Here is a 13,045-nt window from a genome sequence, read left to right as displayed (position 1 = left end):
GGTGAGATAAGTGATCTACTTGCGAGGGACGAGTGTGAGGATAGTAAGATGCCTGCGAAGAGGGTGCGCGGTGAAAAGCGCTGCGGGCGATGTAAGGAGACTGGGCATAATACACGCACCTGCACGGCCGATATTGAGTTAGAGACTGATAGCGAGGCTTCTGAAGAATAGATTAGCTTATTAGGATTTTGATTTTACTGTGATAATAGACTGTAATAAGGTTGCGATGTTCATAAGCTTAGGAAAAGGTGCCAGCTCGCTTGGGGTGCCAGCTCGCTTATGAAACACGTTAATTAACTTAAATAATAATTTTTATTTTATATTTATTATATTTAATAAAGACATGCTAATATATCCTCTAGTAGGCATAAGTGTAAATACTACGCCTTGCAGGAGTCCTCTGCTTACTTCTCGTCCATCTCTACATGCTACCACCACTTGAATATGAAACAGAAGTAAGGTTTCTACACATTAGTCTGCCTTCTTTTAGGCTTCCTATACTCTGTACTTAGCGGTCGAATACTCTTAGTATACATCATGCTCCAATTGCATCGTTTCAACTATGTTAAACTTGCAATGACTACTTGTATTCTTGACTGATTACCCTTGCAGCCTCAGCTGAGCGATTTCTGTATGGAGGAGAGGCACAGAGGGTATCCCTCTTGGCAGCCTTGCGTCGTCTCGCTTTGCATGTTGCATCATGAACTGCGCCTCAACAACACTGTACATCTCAACTCCACGATCGTAGAGGGGATTTGGTTCCTATCGTTGCATCGATACAGCGTTACAGCCTAATAAATTATCCCGTCTGTTGGGTAAAGGAAATCTCTGAATAGAAGATCTTCGCCAGGGTCGGACGATTTGTCACTACAATGCGTCTGTTGAGAATTGACAGCTCTGGTGCACTCCAATTTACTGGGGATCTGACCGAGGTTCCACCCTATGCCATACTCTCCCATACATGGGGACCAGATGGAGACGAAGTCACCTACGACGACTTTGTCAGTGGAGCGTACCATCGCAAGGCTGGATACGCCAAGATACAGTTCTGCGGTATCCAGGCCCGGAGAGACAATCTGGAATATTTTTGGGTTGATTCCTGCTGTATCGACAAGAAAAATTTCACCGAGCTCTCAGAAGCGATCACCTCTATGTTTCGCTGGTATGCTAATGCAGTGAAATGCTATGTGTACCTACCAGATGTCTCAACCGGGATGCAAGGCCACAACCAGACCGGACCAGGTTGGCACTCATCATTTCAAAGCAGCAGATGGTTTACACGTGGGTGGACTCTTCAGGAGTTGCTTGCTCCGAAGACGGTAGAGTTCTTCTCGAGAGAGGGGAAGCTACTAGGTGACAGAGTCTCGCTTGAAGTGGCTATTCAAAAAACCACTGGAATTCCTCTTGCTGCTCTTAGGGGCGCTCCACTCGCCGACTTCACCATCGAAGAGCGTATGGGATGGGCTGAGGAACGCAACACCAAGAAGAAGGAAGATCGCGCTTACTGTCTTCTGGGCATTTTCGACATCTTCATGCCCTTGATATACGGAGAGGGGGATAACGCATTCGCCCGACTCAGAGATGCGATCCATCAGTCTTCATCGGGAGAGCTTTCCGCACAGAAGGAACAGATTCTTCAGAGCTTGAACTCTGGCAGTCCATTTACGAGAGTGAACAATATTTCCCGACGTTCCGGTGGCACATTTGAATGGATCCTCCAAGACCAACATTTCGAGGTCAATCCTCAGCGGCGAAAACAGACGGAGAGTTATTGCTCCTGGCTTAGGCATGGCCAAGGTGTGTTTTGGATCAAGGGCAAGCCAGGCTCAGGCAAAAGCACTTTCATGAAGTTTCTCGCTGGAACAGATAACCAGAATCCGTTTACCCAGGACCATCTCCAGTTATGGGCAGGGACGGTAAAACGACCACGGATTCTGTCTTTCTACTTTTGGCTAGCCGATGATGCCAGGAGGCAAAACAGTGTCCATGGATTTCTCTGTCACATACTCTTCCAGCTACTGTCAGATCAGAGCCCTTCATTTGTTACAAGTTTGATCCCAGCACATCAAGTCAGACAGAAACAAAAGTTCGACAACTGGGATGTAAAAGAGTTAGAGATGACGGTGATAAATGTCGCTTGTCAAATTGCAAACCGAACACCGTTGTGCATCTTCATTGACGGACTAGACGAATGTCTCGCGGATGACCTCAATAAGGTCATAACAGTCATCAAAGAGCTCCATCTCAGGTCTCCTTCCAACATCAAATTCTGCATCTCGTCGCGGCCAGAGCAACAGATCGAGAATCGAGTCCGATGTCTTCAACCTCAACACTTAGACCTTCACGATCTTACGTATCAAGACATTAAACGGCACGTTACCGATTCCTTCGATGAATGTTGGGGGTATGGAGCTCATACAACGGTAGAAGAAAGATTTAGACTAATTGACCGTGTCATTTGGTCGGCCAAAGGGGTTTTCCTTTGGGCCTTTCTTGTAACCAAACAATTGTGCGAGAGCATCGAGTCTGGGGATACATACGATCAGGTCTGTGACCAGTTGGAGCTATTGCCTCGGGACATGGAGCAACTATACAGCGCCATGTTGAACAAAACTGGTAATGCTAGCGAATCTAGAAAGGACGAAGCCGCAGCTTACTTCAACCTCATCACCAACTTTCCTTCCAAGCGTTCGCTTTTTTGGGGTTCCGGACCTCACATTTCCTACTTCATCCCATTATACGAGCACTACCATGGAAAAATTCCAAGCAATGATAAATCGATCAAGTACAATCGGGTTCGCCACAGAATTAGCGTGTTATGCGGAGGGATGGTCACTTTCCGTGATTCCGAGAATGTTTATGAACGCGTCAGAGCAGGAGTCGTCGAACTCTTCCACCGAACAGCTATTGACTTCTTTCGCGAAGCTTCGGGCGCAGAAATATTATCAGCTTGTAAACTTTCGCAGGCGGACAGACTTACATTTTTTGTCGATGGCATTTGTGGTTATTGCTGCAGTACGGGAGACTGTAATTATTCGACTTCGGACGGTGACTATTTGATTAGACAAGCCTTGAGTATAAACGACCACAGTCATGCAGAAAAAGAAAGGGTGATACGACACATCGACACGAGCTTGGCCTGGGTGTACAACAAGAAGTCCGGAAACCCTGGAGAGCTGTGGCTGTATAATCAGGCGGTCCGCTACATTATTGGGCGACAAAGTGTCATTGACTTCACGACACTCCGTATATTTGCTGGGGATGAAACGATTCTGCCCCGTCTCCTGAACTCCGGGAAAAAGATGAGCCAAAGGTACAAGGATTTTCTTCTACTCATTTACGCAGGCGATGACACATACCGTGGAATACCTATGTCCGTCCCCAGCATGCGCATGTTGCTCCGTAGCGGGGCGAATCCAAATGCTACGTTTTACTGGCCCATGGAGAGAAGTTTCAAACGATCACCATGGCTCCTGTATCTCATCAAATATCTCTATCAATTCTCAGACAAGTACACCCGCGTTCCTGGTGAGTGGGGAGGCATAGACTCTCGCTCCAAAAATCACGGAATCATCTGTCTAGATCTGATCAATGATTTTTTGGACAATGGAGCAAGTCTTGACGACAGAACAGTCTTTGATATTTCAGCATCAATGTACATTTCTATAAAGGCTGAGGTCAACGCAAAGTATCTTCTGGATGGTTTGCACGTACTTCTAACCGAGAAGGACCCAGTCGGGGCGAATCGGTTGCTGCGCAGAGCCGATATGCAAGCATCGTCGGCTTATTGTCGAATTCTTTGGCTAAATTTTGGCCGTGAAGTTAGCTTGCAAGATTCCGAAACAATAATGAATGCCATAGACCGCATGGGGTCATCTCCTGGGAGAGTGATTATGCACGATCAGAAATTAAAGGTGATAGAGAATGCTAGGGGGGCATATGACCTTCTAGAAGACGTCTGTTCCAGGTCACCGCGTATTATGGATACCTGGGAGTTTCTTAGGAAGCTGGGATATCACAAGAATGCGAACAACCTAGAAGTACTCCAAGGACCGATACCGATGTATGAGGAGGAGTGAGGGATGAAGGACCAGAAGGAACCTTTCCTAATTCGAACATGATAACAGCAAATAGCAGGGAATATAGAAATCTTTTTATATAGTTAACTAATAAATATAAGACTTTTCTTTAAAATAACAAAAAACTATTTTTATTATAATATTATAATATTTAAATAAATTAATAATAACTTTTAGAAGATATTTGCTATTAGATTAAGTAAATAGCACTTCTAAGGCAGTAGTGGCCCTCCTAGACTAGGGCTACCTACCTCGCTACATACAATACGTACAGTGCCTGGGCCGCCCGCAGAGGTACAGACCTACATGTAGCAGTCGCTGTACATACACTTTACGCAAAAGCATTTCTTAGACTTAAGACACCAACACAACAAATAGAGCAAGTAATAGTCAGCTAAACCAACAAGTACACAATCACCTTCCCCTCCCTCCCTCTCCAACAAGACGTGGTTGGCCGATTGTACACACGTGTCGCAGAGGATAAGGGGGGCTCCGATTTCTGTTGGGCCGGCGAAACACGACCAGCGACCCAGAGGCTGGCATGACGAACATGAGATGTGACGTAGTTAATTGCTTGTTTTTATGTTTATTTTTCTTGACGGGGGCGTGGTGGAGTAGGGTATGGATGGATATGTCGGATGGATGCTCGGTGAGATTCGCCCATCCATTATCTCCATTCTATCATTCATTCGTAGGTGGGTGCATCATGTTGGATGATTGGGAGAGGCAGGGCAGGAGAGAGAGGGGAGAGAGGATCACATGAACGAGGGAGAGGGGTTGTTGGTACGTCTTCGGTGACCGTTCAGACCTACTCTCTGCGTCTATGTGTGTATGGTTGAAAGATGGAGTGTGGTAGGCGTGGGCGACCTGAGCAAATCTATTCGCGTGTTTTCCTGTGTTACCTTCATGGAGGACGAAGAGGAGAAACGGGAAGGAGATGAGATGAGATGAGGAAACGTCTGTCGAAGCGAGGCGAAGCGAAACGCAGCGCAACCCCACGGTGCCGCATCCTCGCATGCCATTTGCAGTGCGGCTGGTGAGTACGAGACGGCGGTACTCGAATTGGTGTAGCTAAGGAGTCGAGTCTGATTGTTAATTGTTTGATGCTAGACTACCATACCAGTCCCATGGCAGGGCCAGTGGTAGGCTTGTCAATGTTTTGCCCAGGTCTTGAGTGTCTGTCTTTGGTTTCAACCAAAACCTTCTTGTCGGAGTGTTTGTTTATCTGGATAGAAGATATCCATCTAACTACATGCTATGTAGAGCGTAGAGTCTGGTATAGTGTCAGTGTATAGGGCAAAGCGTAGGAGTGAATGTACAAGTAGGAGCGTAGGAGTGCAACCCCCACTGTCTTCAGCCGCCGGCGCCGCCCACCTCTCGCCCACTCCCGCTCCCACATCCTACACAGTATGCACTGCACTCCCACTCTCTTCCCTTGTAGACATCTACTATCCAGTGTCTACGCAGAATTGTCACAAATATGGAGTAGAGACCGACAACAGTCCAGTAGGAATTTAATCATTGGAATTCCCCCAATCCGATTCCATTATGGATTGCCCGTATGACCTTTCTACGAGCACGCAAGTCTCGAGATTGTCAGCACTATCCCCATCCCATATGCATACCATACCCATAATTGTGTAGTTGATCAGCGACCTATTCTTCTTCCAGGCTTCTTCCAGACCAGGCTACTCCCAGTCTCTTCGCTTCGCTGTCGAGACTGTTGTTGTCGCTTTCGCCGCCGCCGCCGGCCACTGCGGAAGACGACACGAATCCAACACAACCTGGACTGTAGATGCAACTTAGACATCTGACAGCTGAAGTAAAGAAATTCTCCCCTACCCTACCTTCCCTTAACTCCGGGCTAGTATGCGCATGGGATATACGCCTTTGTCCTACTCGAAACTCCCACTCCCTCCAGTAAACACAGCGAGAGGGGGAGTGCAGTAAACATAACCACATGCCATTATCATCTATCATCGATGCCATCATCATACTATGCCATACCTGTTCAGCCCAATCCAGTTGAATTCGAATGAAAACTTGACTCGTAGAGATTTGCCCGTACACAGCGAGCGCAACGCAACGCCCAATGCACACCACAACACACCACCGCATCACCACACTCTCCCTACGAATGCACACCACACCACACCACACCACATCCCCCTTAACTGTCCTATCAACAACAGTAAACCATCCATGCCTCACTCTGCTATACCCATTCTACGTAGCATCACTAGTAACAGAGATTGCCTGGGTGCGACTTTCGTAAATATAAAACCCATCAGCGTCTTTCGGGACTGAATTCCGAGTAAACTCATTACCCACCCACTACAACTACACATTACTATTATACATACACTCCACGCCGTATATACTACAATCTACTTAGTACCTACACATCCACATCCTTCATCCTTCATATCCATATCCCAATTCCGTACATAATTATCCCACCGCCCTTTTCGCCTCGCCCTACGTTGAACCTACTTGTTAATTACCTACCCCATATCCATCGCATATCACTTCCACTTCTCGTACAAGTATCTCCAACGCACCCGGAGATCCATACTCAACTCCCTACTACGACTATAACTCTTCTGGACTTCAACTCCCTCCACGAGACCCTTATCGATCGACAAGAGCAGCAGTGGGGTCGACTTTACATCATTACTCGTCTCGTATTGTTGACTTGTCCTGTCCTGTCTGTCTGTCTGTCTGTCCATCAATCAGCAGCCAACGCCAGCCCTTGTCTTGAGGTCGAACAGTGGAGCCTTCATCCACTATCCGCATCACCATCCGCACCGCATCCATTACAAGTAACCCCCGATCATCCTCGCCCTCTCATCTCTCTGCCTACCAACCTCGTATCCACTTGGACCCTTTCGCCTTCGAGGGCCCCATCTCCTCGCCGCCCATCTTCCAACACCCACCAAAACACCTTGGACAAATCCAATCTACACTCTACATCTCCGAATCTCCACACGTCTCGAACAGTCACCGCATAACTGATTAGCATATATCCCCCCAGACAAGTCGCACGCACATCTTGCACTTCATCCGTCTCGTGTTTCCCACTTGTTTCTCCATCTCACCCACGCTACATTCCGCTACGCTTGGCAGTCCCGTCCTATCAGTGCGCACGCAGCTCAAACGCGGCTCAACTTGCCTGTCTTCCGCCCCCTACCCTTCCACCAAACACTATCTGCATTCTCTCAGAGGGTAGATAGATAGAAGCTGTAGTGAGGCGAAACGCGAAACCCAAAACGAAAACCTCCCACCAAGAAAAGGCACACGCGGTCGATCTTGTCCGAAGTCTTTTGTCCCCCTGCGAGATAGCGGGATAGATCCGTCGCAAACGCAAGATCCAACAAATTCCTTTTTTAGGTTTCTGCCCTGCCCTGCATTAACAGAAAGAAGAGTTGCGGGATTCAGTATAAAACCAGCGATCCCCATCTCCATCCTCCGCAATCTACACAAACTCCGCATCTCCATTTGATCGATCTCTCTCCGCGAGCAACTCCGTTGTTTTATTCTCCGCTGCTTGCCTCTGCTTTGTGAAGCATAAAGGTCGAGGGATTCGTCCACCAGAATCAAGCAGAGAACGAAAGAGAACGAGGTCTTAGCAAAGATCCATATCCGACCGGAAGTGCTTCCCGCCATCTACATCATCGCACATTCATCATCTACCTACGCAGCAGACGACGTACACAGTAAACACGTTGTGCTACTCGAGATAAATACGAGTACATAATTCCTTGGTGTTGTTGGATTTATTCGCCGTTCGACGAGTTTCCTCCGACCGCCGAATCCGTCTCGATCCGTCTGACGCCAACGCCCTGATTGGCTGGTTCCGACGTTTACCCTCTGACACATTCACTCTCGCGCACGTTTTCCATTACACATTCGACACTCGACATTCCACCGCCGGTCCGCCGTCGCCCGTCGCCCCCGTCTACAACCAGTCCAACCCGCAATTGGAAATCATCATTCAACCAACCGTCTTACGAGCATACAATTTAAAAAGAGGCGAACCGACTAGTCCGCACGAGTCTGCTCTGTACCCAGGAACGAAGGACAGAGAAGGAATTTCCAGAAATCTTGCCGAAGCTAGATACATTAGCCGCCACCACTACCACCACTACCACCACTACCACCACTACTCTTAACTACTTCCAACGGTCGGCCCTCCACCTGCCGTAAACTCCTTTTTCTCCTCGACTCACAAGTTCTACTTATAACGACTACCTGTCCTGTTGTTTGTGCACACTCGCAAGACACGATAGATACGACGCGACGCGACTTGAACTCCCATACCAGAGCATAGCATCACATACCGCACCGTACAGTACCGTATCAGACCGGACTATACTACACCCCACCAGACTAGACACGACCCAATTGGACTGGGCCCTGACCGTCAAAGAAGAAAAAGAGGGACAACAAACGAAGACGAAAAGAGAGTGAATAGCGAAGAAAGGGACAAGGACATTCCAACCTCGCCCTCAACTCTCAACACTCAACAAACACTCGCCCCCATATCAACCACCACCACAACCTCCTCCAACTCTCCTCCTCCATTAAGGATCCCCCTCAAAAATGGACATCATGTCGACCTCCCCCCCCGACACCCGGCCCTCCCCCTCCCGGCCCTCCCTACCCCTCCGCAAGATCTCCCTCGCGGCCTCAAACACAGTATACACCTACCACTGCCTCTGCACGCACCTCCTCCTCGCGACCTCCACGCCCCTCGAATCCCTCCCCACCCGGCGCTCCTCGCCTCCATCGTCCCAAAACGACATGATCCTCTCGCTCGCCGCGCCCCTCAAACTCGGCTCCCTCATCGGCACCGTACCCCCCACGGCGTCCGACGCCCCCGTAATCATCCGCTCAGACTCCGGCTTCGAGAAACGGTACCTCGCCCGCTGCGCGAGATGCCATCTCACGGTCGGGTATCAGCTCGACTACGCGCAGTTCCCCGACACCGAGGGCGCGCCCGCGGAGGGGAGGCGCGAGGATACGATTTACATCATCCCCGGGTCGATGGTGACGACGAGGGAGATGGTCATGGGGAAGTCGAGCGCGGGTTCGAGTTCGACGACGACTGGGGTGCCGGTGGGCAAGGGCGTGAGGATTGAGGGAGGGGGGAGGACGGCGGCGGGGGTGGGCGCGTAAAGCGTTGACCCCTTAGCATGTCCCCCCTCTACTCTAGTCTACTCTACTGGCTTTTATGATGGTTTTTTCTTCTTTTTTTTGGGATGGTTGGAGTCTTTCGGTGTTTTCATGGAGGAGTTTTTTTCGGAGTTTGATGGCAAGGCAAGGCAGCATGCATGCGTGCAGGACGGGATGAGCGTTTGGAGTTTTTTTTACCTTTCGGGGGGTTTTATGCACAACAAGACCGAAGACATAAACAAGATACAAGATGGATGGATGATTGATGACGATGTTTACGATACCCGCTACAACTACACTACACTTAACAACTACATTATACTACTTCACACATTTCAGTTCATGGGTAGAAATTAGACCGTTTTATCTACTATGTTTTGCACTGCTTTGCCTTTCTCACTATTTTGACTTTTGAATTGGTGTGCGCTTTTGCGTTTGTGATTGTGTGGAGGTGCTGTGTGTTTACTGTGTTTACTGTGTACGTCTTTTATGTCGTGGATATACTGTCGGGAGAGTTAAAAGGGAGGGAGAAGGGGGGTGTTTTGGAAGATGGCATTCACGATTCCCCCCCCCCCCCCCCTACAACTCCTACACCACACTTACAAGTACACTATACTATCTTGCTTTTGGTAGAACTAGACCAATCGATTTTAACTTGCACCGTACCTTACCTCCACCTCACCTCGTGCCCATCCAATGTATCTGAGGGGATGGGGTTGTGATTTTAGGAGCGGAAGCGGGAGTGTGTGTGTGTATGGCGTGGGATTGATTGATTGATGGAGTATAGGTTACTCGAGGAGTTTGGAGACGTGAGGTGAGGTGTTGATTTTTGTTATGTCTGGGTAGGGTCGGGTCATTAAACAAGTTGGACGGGAAGATTTAGGTAGATATCTGTGGTTTGTTTGTTGTGGGCAGGTAGGTATATGGTATGATATGTTGAAAGTTCCTGGACAGAGGGAAGGCATTTCATGGTAACAAAAATATTTAGAAGACAGAAGAATCTTCACAGACATTCACAGCCACAACACACAAACAGCACAACACCATAGACGGTCGAAGATTCAGGATTGCATTTCTACAGATGCCGGATGAGCGACATGACAGGACAGGACAGGAAACCCCCAGATGCAAGATAACCCCATAATCCTCGCTGGTCCCCTTCCCTCCTTTTTCCCAATTCCCCCCTACCCTAGTTTCCCTGCCAGATGACACCGAGGGGAGAAGCAAAAAGAAGATGATGACCATTGTCGTAGTATCGCATCGAACAGGTTGGAATAAACAAGGAAAACGCCGTAGGTAACATGCTAATCAGAGAGGAAAGAACAGAGACGGCCCGGGATATTCAGGTGGTCGTCTCGGCATAACTACACGGGAAGAAGGAACGGGAACAATCTAGTTCTCGGCGATGGTCTTGACGAATTCTGGCGAGAGTTAGTATGTCATCTTACATCGCATGTATGTGTCTACTCACCCCTGTAGTCGACCTCGCCGTTGCCGGCGTCAATCGTGCTCTTGAACAGCTCCTCGACCTCCTCCTCGCTCATCTTCTCGCCTAGGTTGGTCAGGATGTACTTGATCTGGCCCTTGCCGACGAAACCGCTCCGGTCCTTGTCGAACACCTGGAAGCCGCGGATGTACTCTTCGATGTCGAATGGCTCGCGGAATCCGCCGGGGCGGTTGAGGATCTTGCTGAAGGTGTCGAAGTCGACTGGCGGGGTTAGTAAGGACAGTTTCGAGGGTAGGTATGGGGACGTACAGTCTGCGCCGACGCCGCGCTCGAGGTCGGTGATCTCGGCGAGGGTAGGGTTCTGACCGCAGGCGCGGAGGAGATCACCTAGGGCAGAGCGGTCGACACGGCCGTTGCCGCGCTTGTCGAAGAGCTGGAATGCTTCGCGGTAGTTTGTGGAGGCCTGGGAGTTTGTGTTATCCATCATGTTCGATTGTGAGGTGGAATTGCGGTCGTTGCGGGAGTGGTAGTCGTTGGCGCGGGGCTAACGGTCGAGAGACAAAGAGAGGTTGAAGTAGCTGCGGGAGTCGGAGACGGAGACAGGAGACGGCGGGAAGATAGAAGAGTAAGGGACTTGTTGTTGTTTGTGTGCAACCACAACCTCGACCTCGATATCGTTTTGATTGCGAGATGTCAGCGGAGGAGAGAGTGGGTAATCGTTGCACAGAAACAGAGGTAAAGAGAGACATGATGGAGTTGTCGGTGGTGGTCATGACTCTCTTCTCCTGCGTCCCTTCCCACTCGCATCTTCATTCCGATTCCTGTCGTTCCTATCTCGTCTCCCGAGTGTCGTTCTCATTCTCGTTCTCGTTCCTGCCCACAACCGACAACCACATCTCTGGGTCTCCCCACGTCCCCATGTGATTGTGGGTGTTTGTCAGGACCAAAGAAATGTAGTCATTACTCACCATTGTGATGTGTGTGGGTGTGTGTTTGTGTTGTGCGTTTGGCAAGTCGTAAAGACGGTGTGGTTCAAGTCGTAAACGTCAGAGACTTCGTGAAGGATAGAATGGATATTCGAGCGAGAGAAGAACAGGCAAACAGACCGAGAGAGTGTTTACTGACAGAAGAGAGTCGATGTTTTGAAGTTGAAGTGGGAGGAAGAGAATCCGCATACACAGAGAAGCGGTGAGCACTGACACCCAGTAGGTCCGTGCACTCTCGTGGCCCCTGTTCTGTTGTTACGCTTCCTCGTCGCCACGGAAACAAAAACATGGACGACTTCAACAACCCCTCATCTCCATCTCTGACGAATTATTCCTTGTTCTATCTGTTGATTCCATCTGTTGCCGCCGAGCAGAAGAAATCATGCCGTCATACCCTGTGTTACTGGAGATCCCCTCACCCCCTGTTCTTTGCATTACGCTACAGTTCCACCGCAGATGCACCGTACAGAGTACGAAGCATGGAGTTCAATGCACTCGAGAACCGATTCGGATGGACCTTTTCTAGGGCCTTTGGATCAATGTTTCTGTGGGAGCATTTAATCGGAACATCTTGAATATGCATGTTAGTCCTGTTCATGGAGAGGGGCTGTTCTTGTCGGCCAAATCAGCACAGTCACGTGATGTCAACATTACCCCCGCCCATACTCTCCCACTATCTATTGTTGGGAAATTCTATGTGTCTATCAAAAGTTAATCATGTATATACATCTCCTTTTGACAGGATAGTGAAATTCAAGGTTGCAGTCCATGAAAAGCTTATACGGAGTACACGGACATTCAATGTCAACAATTCACCTCCCATACGTTGCTCCATATGTAAACCTCAATCTCTAGTTATACTCGGTAAAACACAACAATGATTCCAAACCTATTCCAAAACTTTCCCACTGAACCATCATCAATCCCACCCAGCTGAGTACATTATCATTCCACAAGCCACTAACGAACTAACTACGCCCACGCCCTACCCTAACACCCTCAGCTGAACCAACCACCATCATCCTTCCTTGGCACATCACTTCAAATGCGACCAAGGGCTTACCTGCCTCCGATTGTGGCGTACGTCTGGACTCCTACCTAAGTAAATGCTGATATGCAACATGCGGCTCTTTTATGTTATATGTACCTATGCTGAGGACGCTGAGATCTGATTTTGCTTCATCGAGAGGTTTTGCATCTTCGACAGTTGCCGGTGAAGGTTCCTAGATTACGAGGATTCTTACATGAAACCTCCGAGTTACACTACGTACTTGGACTGAACAGTACTACGTGATACGAGAATACACACGAGACACGCCACTAAACCTCCCATCTCTCAACGAAGCCAGAGCAAAGGC

General features: G+C 48.9%; 5 protein-coding genes across 5 annotated transcripts; 2 read left to right on the top strand and 3 right to left on the bottom strand.

Annotated features, from left to right (window-relative positions):
- Nucleotides 1-872: 872 nt before the first annotated feature.
- Nucleotides 873-1,848, top strand: BU24DRAFT_435270 (heterokaryon incompatibility; the record flags this gene model as incomplete). Its single annotated transcript, XM_033530078.1, has 2 exons — nt 873-1,594; nt 1,737-1,848. The coding sequence occupies 2 exons, from the start codon at nt 873-875 to the stop codon at nt 1,846-1,848; spliced, it is 834 nt and encodes a 277-aa protein (XP_033381309.1).
- A 2,835-nt stretch (nt 1,849-4,683) lies between these two features.
- BU24DRAFT_425557 (uncharacterized protein) lies at nt 4,684-5,373 on the bottom strand. Its single transcript, XM_033528763.1, has one exon. The coding sequence runs from the start codon at nt 5,094-5,096 to the stop codon at nt 4,761-4,763; it is 336 nt and encodes a 111-aa protein (XP_033381308.1). The 5' UTR covers nt 5,097-5,373; the 3' UTR covers nt 4,684-4,760.
- Nucleotides 5,374-5,689: 316 nt separating this feature from the next.
- BU24DRAFT_262086 (uncharacterized protein) lies at nt 5,690-6,494 on the bottom strand. Its single transcript, XM_033522509.1, has one exon. It carries the CDS (start codon nt 6,195-6,197, stop codon nt 5,736-5,738), a length of 462 nt encoding a protein of 153 aa, XP_033381307.1. The 5' UTR covers nt 6,198-6,494; the 3' UTR covers nt 5,690-5,735.
- Nucleotides 6,495-8,690: 2,196 nt separating this feature from the next.
- Nucleotides 8,691-9,257, top strand: BU24DRAFT_465312 (uncharacterized protein; the record flags this gene model as incomplete). The annotated part of the gene is made up of 1 exon (XM_033532265.1): nt 8,691-9,257. The coding sequence occupies one exon, from the start codon at nt 8,691-8,693 to the stop codon at nt 9,255-9,257; it is 567 nt and encodes a 188-aa protein (XP_033381306.1).
- A 911-nt stretch (nt 9,258-10,168) lies between these two features.
- Nucleotides 10,169-11,800, bottom strand: BU24DRAFT_425554 (EF-hand). Its single transcript, XM_033528762.1, has 4 exons — nt 11,670-11,800; nt 11,011-11,164; nt 10,726-10,962; nt 10,169-10,675 (listed from the first exon to the last, which is right to left on the bottom strand). Exons 1-4 carry the CDS (start codon nt 11,670-11,672, stop codon nt 10,647-10,649), a joined length of 423 nt encoding a protein of 140 aa, XP_033381305.1. The 5' UTR covers nt 11,673-11,800; the 3' UTR covers nt 10,169-10,646.
- Between the last annotated feature and the right edge of the window lie 1,245 nt (nt 11,801-13,045).

The sequence above is a fragment of the Aaosphaeria arxii genome (assembly GCF_010015735.1).
Source record: "Aaosphaeria arxii CBS 175.79 unplaced genomic scaffold BU24scaffold_7, whole genome shotgun sequence".
NCBI lineage: Eukaryota > Fungi > Ascomycota > Dothideomycetes > Pleosporales > Aaosphaeria > Aaosphaeria arxii.
Note: the sequence above shows the minus strand (reverse complement) of the source record. Positions and strands in the feature narration are given on the sequence as shown.

Excerpts from the sequence above, each read along its gene's own strand:
- BU24DRAFT_425554 (XM_033528762.1), bottom strand. Across the intron at positions 10,963-11,010 it reads GCGCGGCGTCGGCGCAGACT|TCGACTTCGACACCTTCAGC; the intron begins GTACGTCCCCAT and ends TAACCCCGCCAG. Across the intron at positions 10,676-10,725 it reads CGGCGAGGTCGACTACAGGG|AATTCGTCAAGACCATCGCC; the intron begins GTGAGTAGACAC and ends AACTCTCGCCAG.
- BU24DRAFT_425557 (XM_033528763.1), bottom strand. The coding sequence starts at position 5,096 with ATGCGAGGATGCGGCACCGTGGGGTTGCGCTGCGTTTCGCTTCGCCTC.
- BU24DRAFT_262086 (XM_033522509.1), bottom strand. The coding sequence starts at position 6,197 with ATGCGGTGGTGTGTTGTGGTGTGCATTGGGCGTTGCGTTGCGCTCGCT.